This window comes from Chiloscyllium plagiosum, unplaced genomic scaffold (assembly GCF_037043375.1).
Source record: "Chiloscyllium plagiosum isolate Xiang-an unplaced genomic scaffold, Cpla_swu_hap1 HiC_scaffold_18, whole genome shotgun sequence".
Taxonomy (NCBI): Eukaryota; Metazoa; Chordata; class Chondrichthyes; order Orectolobiformes; family Hemiscylliidae; genus Chiloscyllium; species Chiloscyllium plagiosum.
In genome coordinates this window covers 45,863,956-45,888,449 of record NW_028270156.1, presented here as the reverse complement: position 1 = coordinate 45,888,449, position 24,494 = coordinate 45,863,956, and the positions used below count along the sequence as shown (strand labels likewise).

The window sequence follows — 24,494 nt, the reverse complement described above, 5'->3', positions numbered from 1 at the left end:
TGATTCACACAGAAAAGCAAAAGAAATGCAGTATTCTTGAAGGAGACAACTTACAACACATGGTATTGTTTGTGGTTTCTCAAATGTACAGAACATCAGAAACATGAGAACAAAAGCCAAAAGACAGATTGCAGAAGATTAATATTAAAATAAAAACCAAACATGACATCTTAAACCTCAGTGCAAAAGTTGAAGAGTGCCACACAGCTTCTAAGTGAAGACCATAAGACATGAGCAGAATTAGGCCATCCAGCCCATAGAGTCTGCTCCACCATATGATTAGAGCCATACAGCACAGGTGCAGACCATTTGGTCGACACAGTCCATGCTGAACACAGGCCCACTTGCCTGCTTCTGGCCCAAATCCCTCCAAACCCTTCCTATTCATGTATCTATCCAAATGCCTTTTAAACATTCACCACTTCCTCTGAAACTTCATTCCAACCACGCAACACCCTTTGTGTAAAATGTTAGCCACACGTCTTTTTCAACATCTCTCTCCTCTCACATTAAAATGTGCCCTCTAGACTTGAATTCCTCCCATCCAAAGGAAAAGACAATTACCATTAACTCTATCTATACCTCTTGTTATTTTTAAAATTTCTATCAGGTCGCCTCTCAACGTATGTTCCAGTTCATGGCTGATTGGGTTTCTCAAACCCATTCTCCTGCCTTCTCCCAGTAAGATTTGATCCCTTTTCTAATCGGGAACATATCCATCTGCCTTAAATACACTCAATGACTTGGGCCTTCACAACCCCTCTGCGGCAATAAGTTGTACAATCACCACCTTTTGGGTGGAAAACATTCCTCCTCATCTCGGTTCTAAAGGATTGCCCTTCACTTGTACGCTGCACTTTCACATCCTAGCCACTCTTACTAGTGGAAACGTGTTCTCCACAAGTACTCTATCCAGACTTCTAAGTAGTCTGTAAGTTTCAATAGGATCTCCCCTCATCCTTCTAAACTCCACTGAGTACAATCACTGAGTACTCAACCCCATTTACCCTTCATCCCTGGGATCATTCTTGTAAACCTCTGCTGGACCCCATTCAAAGTCAGCACATGCTTCCTCAGATATGGGGCCCAAAACCCGCCCACAATATTCCAAACATGGACTGCCTAGTGGCTTATAAAGACTCAGCAGCACACCTCAGCTCTTTTTTTTGCACCCTCCTGAAATTAGTGTGAACAATGCATTTGCCTTCCTAACTGCCACATGAACCTGCATGTCAACCTTAAGAGAATCCTGAATGAGAGCTTGCAAGTCTCTTTGTGCTTCAGATTTCCAAAGCCTTGCTCCATTTAGAGAATATAGTCTACGTGTCTATTCTTTCTACTGAAATGTGTAACCTCACACTTTCTCATATTGAATTCCATCTGTCACTTGTGTGTCCACTCTTCGAGCTTGTCCAAGTCTTTCTGCTGCCTACCTGCTTCCCCAACACTGCCTGCTCCTCCATCTATCTTTGAGTCATCTGCAAACTTAGCAATGTCCCCAGTTCCTTGGTCCAGATTACTAATGCAAGCCTCGAATAGTTATATGCCCAACACTGACCCCTGCAGAACTCCAGTAGTCACTGGCAGCCATCCTGAAAAAGACTCATTTATCCTTACTCTGACTTCTGCCAGTCAGTCAATCATCTATCCATGCTAATACTTTACCCCTAATACCATGGGCTCCTATCTTATTTAGCTGCCTCCTTTGCAGCACCATGTCAAAGGTCTTCTGGAAATCCGAGTATATCACACCCACCAGCTCTCCTCCAACTTGCCCGTTATGTTCTCAAAAGAATTCTAACAGCCTGAGACGGAATGGGGAGTGCGAGAGAGGACAAAAAAAAAGAGAAAGAAAGGGAGTGAAAAAGAAGAGGACAAAGACAGAAAAGCAGAATTCCGGTTGAACAAATCATTACTGCTGCAAAATACATGTACAATTCTTGTTTGAGTTTAAATTTAAATTCAGATTTTATGACTTTAATACCAATTCATTACAAAAAAGATGTCTTTTTAAAAAATAAACACATGACCAGTTTTTTCCAGGATACCTACAAATATCATTTTGCATCATTAACAGTCAAAGGTGAGTACATTCAGCCAGAGTATATTACATATACAGGTGCCATTAAACTAGATTCACACTTTTATGCTGTAAAGTATAAGTATTATACCCTGCACACATTATTCTGTTTTACAAGGTCAGCAAATAGCTCACACTTATTTTATTTAAACAACTCCATTTATTTAAACTTCCAAACAATAGCTGGCTACTGACAAAGGCCACAAACAGTACATCTGGGACAGCATACAGTGTAAAACTGACATAACCTGGGGAAAAACACCTAGCAAACGAGCCTAAAAGCTGCAATTCCTTGCTGGTGATAAGAACAGCTAGTATAAATCCATTGTTTGTACTTGCTGCCACTATCAATTCTTGTATTCTTTAACCTTCATTCATACTGGAGAGCAAATTAACGCTCAGTTTAAAAAAATTAAAATATCCACCATAATTGTGTTTCAAAATATTGAGGCTCAAGAGGAGAAAAAAAAATGAAAAGAAAACCTGGTCTTTATGTACAACAATTCTGTTTTATACCTTAATTCTACCACAGAGAGTCATCACCCTCCAAAACTCAGAATTGCACATGGTAAGGCTATTAATAGTACAATAAAAATCTGCAAAAAATCAAGAGTCAATATAATGTACAATATTCTACAATATTTATGTTGATAATGAATACAGAAGTGCCATCAAAATTTACAGTAAGTTCATTCAAACTTGGAATTGATTGGAAAGTACTGTACACTATGGTTAGTATAGAACCAAAAGATTTATGCATTAAGCCTTAAAGACTGATCTTCTCTTCTCCTTGAAGAGATATCGATATCTATGGAGTCTTTACCAACTATCAGTCTTAGTCTTTTTGCCTGAGGAAGTGGAATAAAATCATCTTCAAATTCATCATCATAATCCTCCTCAGATGACGAGGAAGAGGAGGACGATGATGAGGAAGAAGAAGATGATGAATCATCTTCCTCATCATCGTCCTCATATCTGCGTTGTCTGTGTTCATCCACTTCTCCATTAGCCCTCACAAAAACAGAATCATCACAACACACACCACTATCACAGAGATCTTCCATGAGGGAGTGTGATCGCTTAATTCCTTTAATCTGTTCCTCCCGTTTCAGCTGTATTTTGAGTTTTGTAGAACTATTTCCTGAGCCTGTGGTAAACCCATTACTGAGCTTTGCTACATAATTGTTACTTTTGTCATTTTCATGGTCTTTGCTCAGTTTGATACTAATCTTGGATTTCTTTCCATCCATTTCTTGGTCATTAGTTTTACTACTACTGCTGTCACGTCTTCTGCGCAAAGTCAATTTGGGAATCCCAGTACTGTTTTCAAGTATCAATTGTGCATCATATCTTGTGATTCGCCGTTTTTTTCTATTTCTTTCACCTGTTGTCCTGGAATCTTTCATTTTATGAGATTCTGAACTTTTTGTTTTGTGAGAAACCATAAAAGAGTCTGAAGTGCCACAATTTGATGAACCAATATAGTCTCTGTATACACCAGTCATATCCACTAAATTAACTTTATCATTCCCATTAAGATTGCGAATTGGGGGAGGACTTATTAATTCTGGCATAGATTCCTCCTTTATATTCTGTTTTACAGAACAAGATAGCACGTGCTCACATTCATCTAATTGTGCAGGAATTTTTTCTCGTTTTCCATGTTGTAACCTCCTTCTGCTCAAACATATGCCATTATTTTGACAATTCGTCCCTTTATCAGATAATGATTCTTGGATCAATGTATTTACATGAGCACCATCACAGACACGTTGAATGGAGTCAATATGTTCACTTTCTTCTCCGCAAAGATTTACACTGTCCACAGTATTTGGTTCAAGCTCCAATGAAGAAACAACATCAAAGGACTCCTTAAGGGCAAGTTTTGTTCTTTTTGCCCGACGGGTCATGTAAGTACAAGGTACTGCTCCGTTTCGGATGCGGGAAAGTTTATGCAATTCTTTTACAGAATTCACTTTATTTTCTCGAACAGAATGCCTGGTCAGACACTTACCCGAACTTTCAACTTTTGCTGGCCCCTCCAAATCTTTGTCCTTTTCAAGTGGCAAATTCTTATAAAGAACTACTTTAGGTTCCTTGAGAACGAAATTGTCCATTTCAAGATTTCTAAAAGTGGTCTTTTGTTCTGACCTTCTAGATTCACTTCTTAACCTCGATTTTGAGGCCAATGACCTAACCGGCCTGGAGGTTTTCAGTTTCTTTGGTACCTTGGAATTACCTACAGAACATATTTTTGAAGAGGATGAGGTAGAGCCAGAGGCAGTTGATGTTCTGGGTAGATTTTGCCTTGTCCTGCTTTTGCTATCCTTTTTCAAATTCATAGATTTTCTAGTTGCAGCTGAAATACAGATATCAATAGGTAAATTACAATTAATTTGCAATGTACATTTTCTACATAAAACTACAAACAAAAATGATATCACTCTAGATTACCATAAACATTATACTCGAGCCTAATGACAACAGAACTTCCTGCAGCACTTCATTCTACTTCCTCACCAATCTGTTATTTCAGCTCCCAAATATTTGACATGATTTAGTTGTTGAGGATGTGCAAATTAACTGAGCTTAAAATTGTTTTACTTTAATTTTTCATAGTATAATTTCTAATGTTTAAGTTCCTTAAATCAGTGTTGAATAATATGTTACAACTTACCCAGTCATACCTTTCTGACTGATATCTTACAGAAATTACTTGCTTGGCTGATTAAAAAAATTATACATAATGGATAAACATAGCTACAAACCCAGCATTAAAGTATACATGCCATGTTTTGGGACATCTGCACATCTAACAATCTGTTAGTAGAAGGAGGAGCAGAAAGGAAAAAGGCAAAAGTTTATGGAAAATGGGTCAGGAGGAAGTGAGGACAATTTGCTAAGAAAAACAGGAAAACTAGAACGATGCCTTGAGTAGAATTCAGGTAATACTCAAAAACTTGGGTGGGGGGGGGGGTAGAGCAGTGGGTGGTGGATGAAAAACACCACTGGATGTAACCCTTCCAAATATTAAGATTTAATTAAGATGCACTTAATTTTTGGAATAATGCAAGAAAATAAAGAAATCAGCACTATGGCAGAGGTGGAGAGAAAACTAATTTGTTTCACAGCAGTCCCTTTTATGAAACTCCAAGGTAAAAATCAAGCTTTATCATAGTGTTGTTAAATGATAAGCTGTTGCAATTGAAAAACATGGCAAATGGAGAGTGCTTTAAATGGGAAATTTCTCACTACTGCACCACCTACAGGCATCAAGTGGAATGTATTAACAAATCTCAATGAGGATCATTTACAAATAATAGTACTTACCGATTTACATAGTGAGATGCTGTCGACCAAAATTTGTTTCATTGATAACCATAAATCTTTCAAATACAACTTAGACATGCTAAATCAATCTCATTAAACAAATTAACAGATCATCTAGAGATAAAACCTTATTATGACCAGAATGACTACTGTATAGTTCGTGCAGAGATGGTCTCATTTTCATTCTCCACAGAGTTATTTGGCATTGCCATCATGTAAATAACAAATGTTCTAAACTCAGTAGCCATGATACATTAAGAACTATTGGCAGGAGTGTAATCATCACAATCTGTTACCTCACAATCCAGTACTTTCCTCAGTCTATCATTACAGTTGGGCTAAGGAAACAATGAAGTGTGTAAATGACCACCACAGCAGCAATGAGGTATAGAAAAGCATGTAACAATCTGGCAACGCTATAATGCAGCACTGCATGCTTTACAGACAATGAAATCTGTATACTGTAGTCAGAGCTAAGTGATGCCACAATCAACAGATAATATCAAAATTCAATCACCTGCGACATCCAGTGGAATGGTAGTAAACAATTAAGAAAATGGAGACAGCTCAAAATTCCCATCCTTAAAGACAAAGCATTTTTACAAAAGACAAGGCTGAAAAAGTTGGGAGTTATCTTTGGTCTTAAGAACAAAGTTAAATAATCTACCTCAGCCCAATGGAGAGATCCTGACTTTGGCAGAGGATTCTTCACTATTGGATTCCATTCAATCCACATGATAGCAAGAAACAGAAAGTACTGGATGCAGCTAAAGCTACAAAAGGGCTAATAAAATACTAGCAGCAGCAATAACATCTGTGCCTCAGTTCCTCTAAAATACTAGCATCTATCCAACCAGGAAAATTGTCTGGTTATGTTCTGTACTTGAAATGCTGCAGCAATCCAATTACGTTAATTGCTCTTTGATCAGTTTACTCGCAAAGGAAAGTGATGGAAGGTGTTGTCATCATTAGGTGCACATCAATTCAAATAATGATGTAGCTCATGATCTTGCGTTTGTCACAGGTCTTAACATGACTGAACAGGCTGTTTTGTGATCTGCAAAACTTTAGCTAAATGGGACAGAACATCGCACAAGAGAGTGGGTTTCAGCAGGTAGAATATGCTTCTTTCCTCTGTCTTCTGCATAACTAAGACACGACTATTCATCAGCATGACTCAACTCAATGAATAATTTTCTGCTATTGTGAATGGCTGGCAGCATGCTTCTACCAATAACAAATTAATACGCCTCTCATGAAGAGAGTGGAAGTGTCTATAAATCATTTTCTTTGTTCTCCCCAGAACTTTAGCCATCTTAGAGTGGAGAAGAACAGGACCTGGCCAAGGAGACAGCTTTTCATCTGTTGGAAATTGAGTCCAGTCCATAAAAGTTGATTTTGTAGGGTGTTGCCCAAATGGTTGCAGAACTGACTTCAAGGACATTAGTGTTTGATATTCCTCCAACATGGTGGAGGCATGGTTGATTGAACGTCTCTTCCATAGTGTGTTGTTACACAGCCCAGGTCACAACGTAGTGCAGGAGTGAGGTGATAACAATTGCTTTGATTTGTGTAAGGAGCTGTTGGCCAAACCACCAAGGGTACCTACTCAACAGTAATCTGTTAAACGGATGCTCAGCATTACATTGAAATTAAGATTGAAAAAAACCTGAACTAAAAAGGGACAACAAAAATAACTCTCCAATGACATTAAGGGAGCATCTGATCCAGTGTGGAACTCTCGCAAAACTGAAGTCAACGAAAATTAGGGGGCAACTCTGCCTGGCTGGAGCTAATATCAAAACCAAAGAAAGATGAGCAATATTACTTGTGGCCAAATCATTTCAGTTTCGCCAGGCAATGTCCTATGATCAATTATCTTTAGCTGCTTCAAAGATATTCCTTCCTGAAGGATAGGACTTGAAATGGTTACTGATGATTGTTCAGTCTTCAATTCCATTTGCAACTCTGCAGGCATGGAACTGCTTTGTTACCTGCAAGCCACGAGATCTGGACATGTTCAGGCTTGTCTTAAGTCGCAGTCATGACATACAAGTGCCAGGCATGATAATCTCCAAAAGATGAAAGACCAAACATCTATTATTCAATAGCATTTGTATCAACAAATCCTCCCTCATCCATAGCCTGGGAGACACCATTGACCAGAAACTTAATTGGATTGATACAAAAACACTGACTAGAGCAGGTCAGAGGTTAGCTATCTATAACAAGTGATAAACATCTGACTTTACAAAGTCTTTTTACCACTTACAGGAATACAAAGAATGCTCTCCACTTGCCTGGAACAGTGCAACTACAATACATGAAATTCAGCACCATTGTTGTGAAGCGACTGAGTTTTTTTAAAAATGCCTTAAGGGCTCATGCTCAATGCTTGTTAAAAATGAATCCAAGTTATAATGACCTATCTGCACAGGATTTTAAAAATGCTAACTGTGCAAGGTTGCATGTGGTGGGAGAAAGGAAGGATGATTGCATGTAGTTTGTTTTATTGTCTGTATAACATTTTTGAAATGGTGTTACATTTATTGAAGGACAGAAACATTTAAGAACTGTCTTTTTATTTTGTTTCATAAAAAACTGAACTGAGGAACGGCAATTTAAAAATAAACAGTATTTTCACCAGTTGCTGCTGTTTTGAAAAGTAACTTGACATTACTGCCAGACATGTAAACAACTACTTGAACAGAGTAATTGAAAGTTGAGTTGCAGACAACTTGGAGCCAAGTGAGGTGTAATGATGCAGCTTTTGCTGGTATAAAAAGGTTGACTGGTCAATGAACAGATGGCAGTTATCAATGACAGAGTCCTTTCTGCCTGCCGACAATGTGATCTGTTCTCAGGTAACTAATCAGCTTGGGAGTTGGAATAAATTAGAGAAATAAATATAAAAGAACTGTAGATGCTGGAAATAGAGTGCTTGATTAACCCATCCACTATTTTTAAAATTCACTACTTCTACCCCCACTGGTGTATCAAATTCACATTGCGTACGTCTTGTGGATGGAAGAGGTATGACGGTGATTTGCCAAGATTTCTTCAATAGCACTTCTCAAGGATGAGCATTACCACATAGGACAACGGCAACAGAAGCATAGAAATACCACCAGGTGGTGCACCAACCCAACTTGGAAATATACTTTCATTACTTCAGTGCGGCTGGGTTAAAATTGTTGAACACTATTTGTAGCACCATGAGAACACTGTGGGAATAATTTCACCCTACTGTTGAAATATCTAGTTCATAATTCATGTGATTAGCATACATATTTAGTTTTAGCTATACAAAATGAGAACACATAATTGAGAAACTGATTTTAATTGTGATGTAAGTACAATGCAAACAAGCCTCCGCTTCTTAAAAGGTAACTGGTGTTTATTTCAGAAGGCCAAAAAGTTGACAGTGAAAAAAAACTAAAGTAAGCCAATTTTAAACACCTTGGTAATGTCACCATGCTTATCTGTGAGCTTAGTTTGTAGAGGTAAAAGCTGGCAATTTTGGAAAGGTTGTAAAAGTCTATTACAGACATACATTATTCATGTGGGTTCCAGAATGAGTAGCACGGAAGGCAAATTAATTTGTTTAATTTTCATTTGAGGGCAACACAACTAAGTCCACTGGGGAGATGTGATGGGATGGGTGGGGGGTAAATGGTTTCTTCCTAATTTATCCATGTGTGTCTGCTGACAGAAGCAACACCTTCAGTTTGGGAACTGACCAACAGCTCGAGATCATGTCTTGCGTAGGGTGCAACTCACCAAATAGGGACAGCCAAATGAAAATGAATTATTTAGGCCTATGCTGCCACATTTTCTGTCTTTCAAGCAAAGTACAATGCTCCAGCCGGAGCTCATCCGCTCCACCCATTCTTCTCCTCCTTTTCTTCCTCTTAGCGCTTCATTTTCCCCCGAACCCCGACAAGCAACGACTCCCAGCCTGGCGCAGTGGCTTCCCAGCATGACATGGTGACTTCATGGCCTGGCACAGCAGCCTCCTCCCATCACAGCCTCCTGGGTGTGATGAACTACAATCTCCCAGCCTCATGATTCTCAATGTGAAACCTAGCATGGTCTGGAGCCACAGCCCAGCGCAGACTGAAAACAAGATGCTAGCGTGGTCTGTTTTCTTAATTATTATCTCTGTAATGCTGGGCATTTCATTTCTCTATTGTCTAAAATCTTGTAAGTAAAGCTGTACCTAGGTCGGTGCTGTAAGTGGCGACATATAAACTTTTCACTATATTCAGAGTATATGCGACAATAAAGGCTAATCCAATTCTATTAACTTTTATTGTTCACCACATGGAATACAGTTGAACTTATAGCATGGATTATTGAGGAAATGTAACTGAAAGATTTGCCTAGTTTGGAGCTAAAATCTATACAGAAGACAAAATCTGCTGTGGCCCTCACTTTTCAGGAGGTGGTTATAAGCTGTAAAGTGCGATGATTCAATGGCTTTATTTGTCCTTTAATTTAAGAGGGGTACTTGTCCTTTTATTTAATTGAGGAGAAAGGTTTAAAAGGAGGAACCAAACAGTCTGCTCAAAGCCTATAAGGAAAACAGCTTGAGGCCTTGGGCTTTTTTTTTAAAAAGCTGGAACAATTGAAGCAGACTGATTAGGTGTGATCAAGCTCCCACAGAACCAGGAGTTTTAGTTTTAGATTTCTGCAATCGTTATAGTACTGAAGCTGGATGTGCAAGCTCTTTCTTCTCTATTACAGCTAAAAGCTGAGATTATTTTCCTGCTACTCGAACTGCATGCAAGACAATCTATTCTATTGAATTTGACTTTGCCAAGGGTCTGTTTATGGAATGTTACTATGTTCGAACAGTTAATTAGTAATTTACATATATTATTTTAAGCATTTTGATAGAGCTAGTGAAGCCAATTCTTTTCTTATTTTCTGTATGTTAACTGTAGTGTAAAAATAAATTGTGTTTTGCTTAAGGTTGAATAGTTTGACTAATCAAATGGCATCAGAAATGCAATGCCTTACACTTACCTTTAAAATAAGAAAAGGTTAGAGCCGAGGCTATCTTCTTAATATACAGTCTGTTCTGATATAATGCCATAGTTCCGTTCCCATGCGATCCCGAATTATAAGAAAATTGCATAATAGCAGCACCATTAAAACCAATGGGACTGGAACTGCATTATAGCTACAGCCACAACCATCTGAAGGGCAATAAATATGGGACCTGCTGACAATGCCTAATTCAATGTATGCATAAACGGACAGAAGTTACAAGACGGAATATTGCAGCTGTCAATTGCAAAAAAGGTTTTGGATGCAAGACAAAAAAGCATAATAACAGGCCATGGAGCTGTAAAAGCTAAAGAAGAATTATTAGATGTGTTGTCTGAGAAAAATCGGAATGGTGGTTAAGATTAAAAGTTATTGAACTTGCATCTCAAATGCTGTAAAGACTTCTAACCTGGTATCTTTTGTAACAAAGTTATCCTTGGATCAAGTTCAAGATGTCTGCATATATAACAAGGGATAGGGGTTAAAAACAAAATGGTAGCAAAGATTAATATATTGACATCTGAAAGCTGGATTAATTAATTTAATAAATAAATAGGCCTATTCTTTAAGCTTACTGTCATTTAATAAATTAATATAGGATTTTGACCAACTGAAAACCGAGGGAAGTACAACAACACTATTTACTCATTGCATTTGGAATCAGAGGCAGAAAGTCCTGGAAAAGATTTGAATGGAAGCAAACCAAACTAAATCCACATAGCCAAAACATAAGGTTCAGAGAAGGTAAATCCATTAATGTATGTTTCTATTGTGTGGAATGCTAACTGATTAGGTTAGATGAACTGGCCATGCTAAATTGCCCAGTGTCCAGGGATGTGTCAGCTAGGTGGGTTAGCCATGGGAGGAGTGCCCTTTGGAGGTTCGGTGTGGACCCAATTGATTGAATGGCCTTTTTCCATGCAGTAGGGATGTTATGAACTTCTACTCTATGAACAGCAGAGGTAGTGCAACAACTGAGGCTAGATAAGAAAGGCCTGTTTTTTTCTGTTCTCTTCCATGATTATGTAGCAAACAGTATGGATTATATTCCAGTGCATTTACATGATACAGTTTGTTGAAAAACGTTTTAATCTGCATCATTTCCATGTAAAATTGAGATTAATCTAAAGTCAGGTATGCAATGATCAAGATTCCCTGAAACAGGAAATCTGAATCTGCTTTGCTTCATATTATAGTATAAAGCTTTTGTATAAAGCCAAAACTGTTTTATACTAAACATGTTATACTTTAAATGTGTATATCAATTGCACACTCAAATTTATTTTTGAAATTTAAGTGAAGTAGCATTGAGAACATGGAATTAAGATGAAAGTTTGAAAAAAAACAGAATAAAAGTATTCCTTTACTGAGGTGGGTGAATTTTATAACTGGCTACTGGACAGCAAAATTGAGTCAAGTACTGGGATTTTCTTAATATAGGGAGGGAATGCCTTGATGGGAGCACTAATGGAATTTCATCCTTGCATAACCTGAGTCAAACAGCACTTCACTGCATTAGGATTTTTAAAAAAAGCATCACTATTAGATGTATCAGAGTTCAACTTTATCTTTACCCAGAAGTGCAGGAAACCACACCTTCTGTAATTTAGTGGTTCCAATGCAACTTTTTTTTTTTTACAAATAAAACTATTTCAAATCAAATGAGCAAGGATTTGCTTAATATAAGTTTGTAAATAAAGACTGAAGCACAAAGTGTGTTGGACTTCAAGGTGAGTAAATGCATACATTCCTGCCTCAATATTTAGTGTAGTCAACTTAAGTTTGATAATTTTGCAGAATCATGGAGACTGGTGAGCAAGGTTAGATCTCATGGAATACAGGGAGAACTCTCCATTTTGATACAGAACTGACTCAAAGATAGAAAACAGAGGGTGTTGGTGGAGGGTTGTTTTTCAGACTGGAGGCCTGTGACCAGTGGAGTGCCACAAGGATCGGTGCTGGGTCTTCTACTTTTCGTAATTTATATAAATGATTTGGGTGCGAGCATAAGAGGTATAGTTAGTAAGTTTGCAGATGACACCAAAATTGGAGGTATAGTGGACAGCAAAGAAGGTTACCTCAGACTACAATGGGATGTTGATCAGATGGGCCAATGGGCTGAGTATCAGCAGATGGAGTTTAATTCAGATAAATGCGAGATGCTGCATTTTGGGAAAGCAAATCTTAGCAGGACTTACACATTTAACGGTAAGGTCCTAGAGAAAGCTGCTGAACAAAGAAACCTCGGATTGCAGGTTCATAGCTCCTTGAAAGTGGAGTCGCAGGTAGATAGGATAGTGAAGGCAGCATTTGGTATGCTTTCCTTTATTGGTCAGAGTATTGAGTACAGGAGTTGGGAGGTCATGTTGCAGCTGTACAGGACATTGGGTAGGCCACTGCTGGAATACTGTATGCAATTCTGGTGTCCTTCCTATCAAAAGAACGTTGTGAAACTTGAAATGGTTCAGAAAAGATGTACAAGAATGTTGCCAGCTTTGGAGGATTTGAGCTAGAGGGAGAGGTTGAATAGGCTGGGATTGTTTTCCTTGGAGCGTCAGAGAATGAGGGGTGACCTTATAAAAGGTTTATAAAATCATGAGGGACATGGATACGATAAATAGACAAAGTCTTTTCCTTGGGGTGGGAGTGTCCAGAACTAAAGGGCATAGGTTTAGGGTGAGAGGGGAAAGATATAAAAGAGACCTAAGGGGCAACTTTTTCACGAAGAGGGTGGTACGTGTATGGAATGAGCTGCCCAAGGAAATGGTGGAGGCTGGTATAATTGCAACATTTAAAAGGCAACTGGATGGGTATATGAATAGGAATGATTTGGAAGGATATGGGCCAGGTGTTGGCAGGTGGGATTAGATTGGGTTGGGATATCTGGTCGGCATGGACAAGTTGGACCGAAAGGTCTGTTTCCGTGCTGTACATCTCAATGAGTCAAAACACAGAAGTGACAAAGTAGTATGGCAAGCCATATAGATGCATTAAAAACAAACAAATTGGAGGTTTTGATCAATCTGTATAAAGCGGTGACTTGGCCTCAACTGGAATGCCATCTCCAATTCTGGGTAGTGCAACCTAAGGGAAGTGTGAATCATTAAAGACAGAATGCAGAATAGATTCACAAGTAAGATTCCAGCGATTTCACTTCCAATCACCTGAATAGGGCAGAAAAGCCGAGTTGTTTGCCTTAGAGAAAGCATTGAAAAGCGACTTAAAAAGAATTATTCAAAATCATTAGGAGTCTGGACAAGGTCGACAAAGAGAAACTGTTGCCATTGGCAAGACACTGCAAGCAAAAGTTGTAATGGGAGGAGGAAATTTTGTTTTTGCAAAGAGTACTTTGGATCAGGAATGCACTGCAACAAAACAAAATAGCGAAGTCAGATTCAACTGTGGGATATCTGGCTGGCGTGGATGAGATGGACCGATGGGTCTGTCTCCGAGCTGTATAACTCTATAAAGCCTATGAGAGAAATGAGTATTAATCAAAGGAAAATATTCAGGTCCTTTGGAGAAAGGCAGGCAACTGGGACTAGGTGAGTTGCAGGGAGCTAGCATGGACTTGGTGGATGAAATACCTCCTTCTGTGCTGTAACCATTCCAAATATCTCAGGTAGCCAAAGAGACAGATGGCGGAGTAATTATTATTACTATAGTAGAGCGGACCAGTGGAGTACAAACATCTAGCCCCAAGAGACAATCAGCCTTTGAAAAATTTCATCCTTGAAATACAGAGAGCCCAAGATAAGTTTAGTTGTAAGTTTAAATTACCAAACTGTAACTTCAATGTGAAGAAAATGAGCACAACAGGTCAGACAGTACTTCAGGAGATAAAATAGAAACTCTTCAAGTCACCAGTATGGATTCATTAACTCTGCCCATCTTTCCAAAGATGCTGCTAAACTACTCCAGTACTTTGTTTTAATTTCACAACTCCAGTATTTCCCTTTTATCAAACAACATTTGTTTTGTGTTAAATTTTGACAATTTACACTGAACAGCTGAAACATATGACAAATGTTGGAATTATGCAACGTGGAAGTTCCTGGATGATCACAGGAAGCCGGTTTGTTGTTGAGCTCAAGGTTTCTAAATTTTAGGGCAGCTAAGGGTGCTGCATTACATTTTGGAGTGAGTTCCTAGTTTGTACATCATGGAGAGAGAAGTTGGGAAGGATTTGTAAGAACGCCACATCTGTAATAATGAATGAATTCTGCCATGAAACAATAAACAGGGATAAAGACAAAGTTAAAAACAGGGTATATTTCTTTGAATACATCCAATTCATTCATCAGGATGATTTCTGGAACTAGAAACGCTGCTCAGAGTGAAGATTTAAAATAGTGGGAGAATTTATCCCAGAATGGATAAAAAGGTCAAAAAGCAGCTGATTGCGTGTTTAAATCTCACCATGTTGTTAATTTGAAGCAAGCGATTCCTGGATCAGCACTATACAAGCTACCATATTTAGTCCATTGCTGATGTCCTCAAACTAAACATGAATGTACAATAATTACTACAGATGATATGAAACCTGGCAAATAGACAGTAATTGGAATAGTTATAGACTTCCAGATGACAAAAGGATGGTGAAGTAGTTAGAAACATGGGAAACGGGAGCTGAATGGTACTGCAAAATTCTAATGATACCATGTCTTATCAATATTGTCTAGATGTCAACAACAAATAAAATTAATAGGAAATAATATTTTCTTTCTTGCTGTGTTAATTAGAGGTAATCAATTTAAAATGGTCAAAAAGAAGATTTTTTTTAAGCAGTATTTCGAATGCAGAGTTGTTAATGCATGGAATTCTCTGCCATAAGGGTTATTTGACCTTTAAAAACTCGGAGTATGAACAAATTTTAAATGGAGAAAGATACAAGTATGGGCAAATAGCAGAGGAATCAATTTTATTTTGGACTACATGAGAAGGAAAAATCAATAGACTTAAGAGTTGTATGGTTCTTTTCCATTCCACAAAGCTCTTCAGTTCGAGGACCTGGGTTCAATCTCATTTACGCAATGATCTTAGTTGATGCAACAATTCAAATACTACAACTGGCTTAAATTTCTGTGGATTTTGGAAGGGGAAGATCAAGTAGTTCTGACAGGAGTAGGACAAGTCAGCAAAAAAGTACTCATACAGAGAATCAATGCTTTCAAGAACAAAGGGCCAAGAGAAATTGACAGAAAATAAAAGTAGTCAAACAAGATACCTTTTTCCTGAGTAATTTCTGCATCAGTGTTTGAGCTCACAGACTGGTTATCAGAATTCTTTCCATTATCACCCAACTTTTTCAATCTGTTCAAACGCTTGTCTGTTTCGCGAAGTCCATACTTGCTATTTATAACTGGCACAGGATCAGGGAGTCCAGGTTTTGACCGAAATGCACCCTGCCCACGCCTAAAGAAAGAAAACAAGCCATTTAAGTCCTTTCCTGAGATACAGGAAAATTTCCATGATTGGCCTAAATTGCCCTGTTACAAAAGCAAATAGTACCTTGATTAGTTTTATTCATAGAGAGCAAGAGTGTGCAACAAAAGATCAGTCATAAATTAATCAAAAAATGTTTATCCAAAATTCTTAAAAGGAACTCCACCCATTTTTAATACTAAATCTGAATATTAGTTATCCAAATATTGATAATACAGCTGTTACATATTGAAACAGCATTTTTCTTGCTTTATACAACCATAAGCTCCAATGATATACTATTCAATGCCCTATAGGCAGAAAAAAGTGCAATGTTACAAAGCCGAATTTATTTACAACATAGCAGTAGGTCAGAACACACCAGGACTGGTGAACAAAAAAAAATGTAAATTTTTTTTTTTAAACATATTAGGACAGAGGTCCCATTAAAAGGTACTAACTCCATATTAGACAACAATTTCAGAGGCACAGTATTTCTTACCTTTCACAAGTATAACATTCACAGAATTCATTATTTTCCCCAAAGAAACCATCTCCGTAGTAACAGGAAATTTCTTCCCCTGGTTCAATATCTCTCAATGCTTTCACACAAGCTGTATCCCGACCAGTTGATACAAACTGAAGTTATAAGAAATATAAATATATATCCATTGAATACAAATCTGATTTTGTGTTGGATAGAAGAAACAAAGTTACAAAAATCAAGAAAGCAAAAGCGTAGCTTACCTTACAGTTTGGCCTGCAGTCTTAAAATGTCAAATTGGAAAGAAGAAACAATAAAATCATTAATATTTTATCAACTTGATTTAAAACTAAGAAATTTAAAAACCAACAATCTCTCCAGAATACAATATGCAGTCAACCTTTTAAATTTCCTCTGAATACTACTCATTATCAAGTGGCTATGTTATGTCTGACCTGAGAGTATGTCATGTGGTTAGGTGCTGCTGAGAATGGTGTTCCCACTGTGGACACAAATCTTTTAAGATTGTTACTGGAGTCATTTATGATAGGTTTCTAAAGTTTAAATTTTTTAAATCACAAGATTCATGTTATTGCTTTTTGGATTAGGGTGGGATGTGGCTACCTGACATAAAAGTTGAATAAGCTGGACCTACATCCATTAGAATTAATAATGTGATCTTAATGAGTATTGGAAGACCTTGAGAGGACTTGTTAGTATGGATGCTGATGGATGCTCCAAGGGAAAGGCTAGAACCAAGAAAGCCTGCTTAAAAAGGTCATGAGTCTTTGCAACTCAATCCACCAAAATGGGGCATTAAATATTTTTAAAACAGATGTAGATAGACTCTAAACAAATGAGTCAGTAGTTACCAGGCATAAATTGGAAGTTAAAATTGAAACCACAATCAAATCACCAATGATCCAACTGAATGGTGGAAAAGGGCCAAATTCCCTATTCCTGTTCCTAATTTGTATGTTTAATAGAAAATTGTATCTCCTATTTTGGGATTGAGCTAATTAGGCCAGGAATGGAGAAACTAAGATCAGACAGAGTCAGCAAACTCAAATCAGTCAGCAAACTCTGGCAGAAAATGTCTGCAGAAAGATAGGCTCAGAATCAGGTCCACCAGTGATGCGTGCCAATAATCAACCAATCACAAATGCATAAGCTTGGACTGTGTCCATTTGTGATTAACACACCAATGACAGTTGTTCAGGGAAGAGGCTAGAACAGGTGATGTTTCTTTCCTGTCCCAGATAAATGATTTTTTCAGGTAACTATTTTCAGTTGTGACAATGATGGAATCTTTTCACCAGAGGCTAAAAACTGAGGGCTCAAAAACATAATTGAGGACGCCATTTCATTACTATCAGATGTGCTGTTGCCTTTCACATGAAAAATAACACCAATTGCCTGCTCAGGTGAATGTAAAGATGAGATGGCATTACTGTTTGCAGAATAATAATGATATCCAAATGATTAACTGTCGGAACCAAAAAGTTGAAATCCTTCCTGGTTGATTTGACCTCAGAAAATTCATGCCACCAGTTTAAAAAAAAGATTGTTGCTTCTGGCAATCAAAAATCTTATACAAGTGCTGATGGTCAAAATCTGAAACAAATCTTATGAACAGATGAATTCTCTACCGGAATAGCAGGTGACATGAGGAACAAGTCCTAATAGTCTAAGACTGATAATTTGAATCAGGAGGATTCTTTTACGTACAAACAATTCCTGAAGGGCTTATGCCCGAAATGTTGATGCTCCTCGGATGCTGCCTGACCTGCTGTGCTTTTCCAGCACCACACTCACGACTCTAATCTCCAGCACCTGCAGTCCTCACTTTCTTCTATATCCAGGAATCAATCTGGTAAACCTTTGCTGCACTCCCTCTATGGCAAGAGCATTCCTCCTCATAAGGAAATGAAAACTGCACCTGGAATGTTGTGTGCAGTATAACCAAGGCCCTTAATAATTGCAGGAAGACATCGCCACTCCTGCAATTGAATCTTCTCATTATGAAGGTTAACTCATCAGTTGCCTTCTTCACTGCCTGCTCCACCTGCATGCATACTGTCAGCAACTAGTACACCCAGGTCTTATTGCACTCCCCCTCAAAAATTGTAGCCAGATAGTAATTTGCATTTTTTTCTACCAAAGTGTATACCTTACATTTATCCATATTTCACTACATCTGCCATGCATTTGCCCACTCACTCCGCTTGTCCAAACCTCACTCAAGCATTTCTGCTTCTGCCTCACAGCTCATCCTTCTACCCAGCTTTGAGTTATCTACAAACTTTGGGATATCAAATTTAGTTCCCACATCCAAATCATTAATATATAAAGTGAATAGCTGAGGTCAGAGCACTAATCCCTGTGGTACCTTATTAAGCAATGCCTACCATTCAGGAAAAAAGATCCATTTATTCCTACTCTAAATCCTGTCTACAAATTCCTTCTTCCTCCTTTGCTGAATTCTAAACTGCAGATTTTTTTTCTGGCTGATTTGTATGCTTCTTCCTTGCATCTAAAGTTAAAACTCTCCTTAATTTTCCTTGTAAAAAATGGTTTGGCCACCTTCCTTGTTTTACTTTTGCATAAGACAGGAATGAACATTGTTACAGTTCACTAATGTGCTCTGTGAATGTTTGCCGCTGCCTTTCCACTGTCATCTTTTTTAGAAATATCCCCCAATCTATCATGGCCATTTCGTGCCTTGTACCATTATAGTTTCCTCTACTAAAATTTGGATCTTAGTCTCAGAATCAACTACTTCAATCTTCATCTGGATAAGAGAAATTCCATCATATATAGTCACCCATCCCCAAGGAGACTCGCACAACTAGACGGATAATTATTCCTTTCTCAGTCTAGGATGGCCGTTCTCCAGTTGATTCTTCAACGTACTGGTCCATCTTGTATACACTCCGGGAATTCCTCCTTTAAGATACTGTTACTAATTTGATTTGCCCAATCTACATGAAGAATAAAGTTACCCATTATGTAACATTACCTGTCTCTATTTCAGAGATAATTAATCTGCTGCTAAAAAGAGTCATCCATGTCTTCGTACTTTTAGATCGAACAATTTAAATGCTCATCCTGGCTGTTCTGCAATCTTGCACCCTCTGAATATGGTCTCATCCAAAACTCTGTTGCCAGATTTACATCATGTCCCATTCACCTATACTGGTTCCTAGTACTGTAATAAGAGATTTATAAACTGACTCATTTTCACTTGTTTTCAAATTCATTCAAGACCTGATCCCTCCCCTTCTCCAACATTCTCTGGTTCTACAATCAAAGCATTCTTCCAATTCTCATCACATATCCATTCCCAAATTTCTTCATTACACAAGATTGCCCAAACGCTTAAAGCCTAGAATTCCCTTCCTAAACTTCTCATTCCATTAAGGTGATCCTGAAAACATACATATTTAACCAAGCTTTTGATCACCTATCCCAAAGTCTTTATGTAGCTCAGTATCAAATTTTATTTGATAATCTCCTCTACAAAGCTCTATGAAACATTTATATTAAAAGATACTATATAAATACAAATGCTATAGAATCAGGAGAAAGCAAACCATGGTTGTATTTTCCAAAATGACTGAAATTTGTGCTGTGTAACTCCATAGCTTCAATTATGTGAACTTACTTTGCTGTGTTTAGCTTTTAAACTGTCCTTAACTTGAAGCTAATTTCTTTCAAGCAAACTAAATGACTGAATTATCAGGAAGGAATTGCATTTGAATTATAGCAATACGGTAACTATTCCTACCACAATATTCAGTGTAATTAGCTCGGATGAAAAGCTTCATACCATGGTTAATAAACGCAGCAGGTCCAAGCCAAAGCTGTGCACAGTTCTTCCTTGTAGAAAACATAACACTAAAATCATTTTCTCCATGTCGAAGAAGCAGGTTTTCTTCCATCTCTGACAGCTCTGCAATGCAGCCAACCAACAACTCAATCTTGTCATTCTTCTTCCTACATATGAGTCAAATATCATACAAAATTAAGACCTTTAGCCTGCAAAGTACGTAATAACAATATCATTCATGTCAGTAACTTTTTCTAGGGAATTTATTAGTAAGTTGCAAAGCTTTTCTTCACTGCAAAAGAACTAACTCATCTAGTTTTATTTTCTCTTGATGTCAAAGCCTAACAAAAAAAAAATTGGATTTTGCCTCTACATTTAATCAGGCATAAATATACACATACACTCCAGATTCTATGAAAACTATTGCTTCCACCCTGCAGAGTACAATTTAGTTCTTATGAATCGAAACATTCTTTCCACTACCTACTCCCCACTCCCCCCCAAAAAAAGCTATTATATAGAGTCCGTTGCTCCTAACATCTGCCTTTTTACAATCATTGGTCTTCTCTTGTGCTATAGACCTCTTAAGCCCATTGAGTCTGAGCTAAAATCCAATGAACTGATCCGATTCCATTTTCCAATCATTTGACCCATTTGAAAATCTTAGCATGACAAGCAAAAAATACTTAACTGTTGAGGGTTTCCACTCTACCAGTTTTACAAACAGAGTTCTAGATTCTCATTACCCTCTACGTTTTTTCATGAACATAGATTTGGTATGTCATTTGACTATCAAAACAGAATCACCACAAATCTATTACCTACAATTGGTCCAATTCTTACCATTCCCTGGTTGCAACTATCTTGGCTCCATTTTTCTCCGATGAATAACGATTACAAGGCAAAAGTTCAAATCCACTTTCCGCTGCAAACATTCTCAGATAAATGAAAACCTGCCCAAAATAGATTAAAACACTTTGTAGGTATATTTTAACACATATTGTAATCTTAAACAGTTGAGCTGGATGAATAAAATTGTATTAAATCAATTTCCTGTAAACACTTTCAAATGTTCGATTGACAGATTACTGAACGATTCTAACACTGCAATGAACTTGATGGCTTTTAATGTGGTCCAATAACTTTTATTTCTCCACAGGAGAATTGACAACATTATTTTCTCCAGCTGCATCAAAAAAATACTGGTCTAAAATGTTAAGATCTGGTGTGTCATGTCGTACATGAGTGAAGTATGGGTAACTATTCCCACTTTGTACTTTTTTTTAATGTTAAGAACCTACACAAGTGTGGTTGACAATGTTTAAATACCTAGCTTAATTAACCAATTAGGAGTCTTTTAGCACATCACGCTCATACAATGCTTATGGTCAAACAATGTAATAGGTAGTCCAATAAATTAAAAGCACAGAGGGAATTTAAAAAGCATTGATCCCTTGCATTCTGCCACCCGAAATGTTCAATTGCCTTTGGGAATCTATGGCTTAGCCAACATCTATTATCGAAGACTCGTTACTCTTGAACCAAATAGTTTCTTTGGGCAGTATGGTCAACCACATGACTGTGGGTCTGAAGTCACATGTGCGCCAGAGGCAAACTTTTTTGCCCAAAGAATAGTAGTGAACCAGAGTTTCAAAATACATGATAGTTGGCCTGGTCATCATTAAGGTTAGCTCATATTCCAGAACTATTCATAGAAATTTAATTTATGATTTGTCATAGTGAGACTTGAAGATCTGTCCCCAGTACAATAGCCCAGGACTCAGGATTACTAGTCCAGCAACATTTACATTGTGCCACTGTCACTCTCAAAATTAACTGTAAATAGTTAAAATTGCAGAAAACTATGGTGGGAAACACAACAATTCCTTCTCAGCCAAAGGACAAGACAGGATTCCACTGGAGTTGCAAAACTATTTTGTAAGGGTATAAGTGCACAATTTTAAGACTGAATTTAAGACTGTACCCTCTTTAATGCAGTCTTGGAAAATCAAGTGCAGAGTTTGAAGACGTAATAAAATTAATTTACTGACAAAGAAGATTATTTGCATCTACAAGTGTTGCTGTGGAAAGATCCCACATATAGGCAATCCATTCTTCAAAGTTTGACTACTATAGACTGCACAGACAAAAAAAACTGTTCATGGCAGTCTGTCAATGCAGCGCAACTCGAAACAAAGCTTTCAGTCAGCTGAGCTTGCACAAATATTTTCTTTTTCAATAGAATCACAATGATTAGAGCACAGAAGGAAGTCATCCCATCTATCACATCAAAGCCAGCTCTTAGGTTATCCCACTCCTGCATTATTTCCCTAATGACCAGTAGTTTTATTCTTCTCCAGTTATTAACCAGTTCCCTGTTGAAAGCCACAAGTGAATCAACCACCACTACATACAGATCCTAAACTTGCAATTTTTTGACTAGTGGGAAGGGTTTCTGTCCAGACCAGTCATTAATTTTAATATCTTTACAAATCTCCTCTCAGCCTTCTCTTTTCCAAGGGTGGCAGACTAATCTATACATATAACTGAAATATCTGATCTCCAGAACTACCATGGTATTGTTTTTCAAACAATGCCCTCATTTTCACATTGGTAAAGTTGCATGCCCTGAACTGGAGACAATACTGACAAATCCGTGTTTCACAATAGTCTACCAGAGTTTGCTTTTGTACTCGACACCTTAACTTATAAACACAAAGTTCCTGTATGTCTTAAATGCTTTCTCAACATACTCTCATATTCAACATAATCCTATTCTAAAATATAGAAATATAGGCCCCACCTACCAAAAGGAACTAGAGTATACTGGGTTGGATGGAAATGCAGAACATCAGGCTACACAATCGTAGAACATTTTATTGTTCAATAGCAAAACAAGAAAGCACACAAATATTTTACACAGTCAGACTGCCAAAACTGTCCTTGTGAAAATGAACAGATAGTTTATACTCAAGATGTAATGCAGAAAAACTTGAAAGGTTTGGAAGGCTTTCATACTTCAGATGCTTCTGTTAAATTTGATCAAAATAATGCATTAGAGGGTTGGAGCACTTGGTTTGAATCATTTAGACCCTTAAGTGTATCATGAGCTCTCCTGGAAATGTGTCACAGAAAAATAACTAAAGTAAGCACCACGTACATGCTCCTTAAATAACTTTTCTTGACTTTTATTTTTGTTGAGGAAATAGTGTCGTGCCCATTCTCCAGTAGTTAATGCTTTGAAGGCTTTTTCCAAATTCTCCTTCTTCTTGAAATCTTCTATTACTTCTTTGAGGTCTTCCTGTCTTCCTTTTATGGGTCGAAATCTTAAAAAGAAAAAAGTTGCACAATAAACTCTATGCACAATATAAATGTTATACACAGTGTTAATGTACTTATTGAAAACCTCTTTAAAGACATTAAAGGTCAACTGGTCCAAATGTGCTGTGGAAGGATCTTGTGGTCCAGTGATAACATCCCGACCTCTGAGCCAGTGGCTCAGGTTCAAGTCCCACCTACTCCAGAGATGAGTAATAACATCTCTGAATAAGTTAATAAAAAAGATATATATACACAAAATTGCTCTCCCAGTTTCTACTGCCTACAATCTTAAAAATTTATTTAAAGATAGATCAAAATGAAAACATTAATTTGAGGATAAGGACAGAAGGATAGAAGGAAATTATGAAGGTACTGACCATATTTTAAAATTTTCCTTAGAAGGGTGGAGTGCCAGAGGAATAAAGAATTGTAAATTTTATACTTTTGTAAAAAACTATTGCCCAGATCAAAAATCTACTGGCCATTCAATTTAAATGACAGAAAAATTAAGTGTAAAAAAAAACTCTATGGAAAATAATCTTCACCTGGAAAAATGTGGTTTAATTGAAGACAGACAACATGGATTTGTTAAAAACTGAATAATATTTAACTGACTTGAGTGAGTTTTTTTGAATTAACAGAGGGGAAATATAGTTGATGCTGTATACATGGACTTCCAAAATGAAATTGATGAGAAATGTGACACTTCAAAGTTAAAACCCATGGAATAAATAAGTCAATTTCATTGACAGTGGTGGCAAATGGTCCAGAGAAAAAATATATACAGTGGAGTTTGCTGAGTGTTGATGCTAAGACCACTATTTCTTTTGATACACAAGGACCAACAAATGTGCAAAGGAATCATTTCAAAATTTAGATGACAAAATCTGGAAATATTGTGGACTGAGGTATGAATAGCACTAAACTACACAAGGAAATAGACAGGCTGGTGGAATTGACACTGATGAGGCCAA

At 37.5% G+C, this 24,494-nt stretch overlaps 1 protein-coding gene across 4 annotated transcripts in view; it reads right to left on the bottom strand.

Moving 5' to 3' along the window:
- Positions 1 to 1,949: 1,949 nt before the first annotated feature.
- kmt5b (lysine methyltransferase 5B) overlaps positions 1,950 to 24,494 on the bottom strand; it is a 44,233-nt gene continuing 21,688 nt past the window's right edge. For all 4 annotated transcript variants that reach the window (XM_043705919.2, XM_043705921.2, XM_043705922.2 and 1 more), the window contains 7 exons: positions 23,360 to 23,525; positions 21,043 to 21,152; positions 20,200 to 20,366; positions 16,634 to 16,653; positions 16,389 to 16,525; positions 15,690 to 15,877; positions 1,950 to 4,439 (listed from right to left, as the gene is read on the bottom strand). In XM_043705919.2, coding sequence (XP_043561854.1) covers positions 2,833 to 4,439; positions 15,690 to 15,877; positions 16,389 to 16,525; positions 16,634 to 16,653; positions 20,200 to 20,366; positions 21,043 to 21,152; positions 23,360 to 23,525 — 2,395 coding nt within the window. In that variant the 3' untranslated portion in view covers positions 1,950 to 2,832. The remainder of the gene's footprint in view (positions 4,440 to 15,689; positions 15,878 to 16,388; positions 16,526 to 16,633; positions 16,654 to 20,199; positions 20,367 to 21,042; positions 21,153 to 23,359; positions 23,526 to 24,494) is intronic.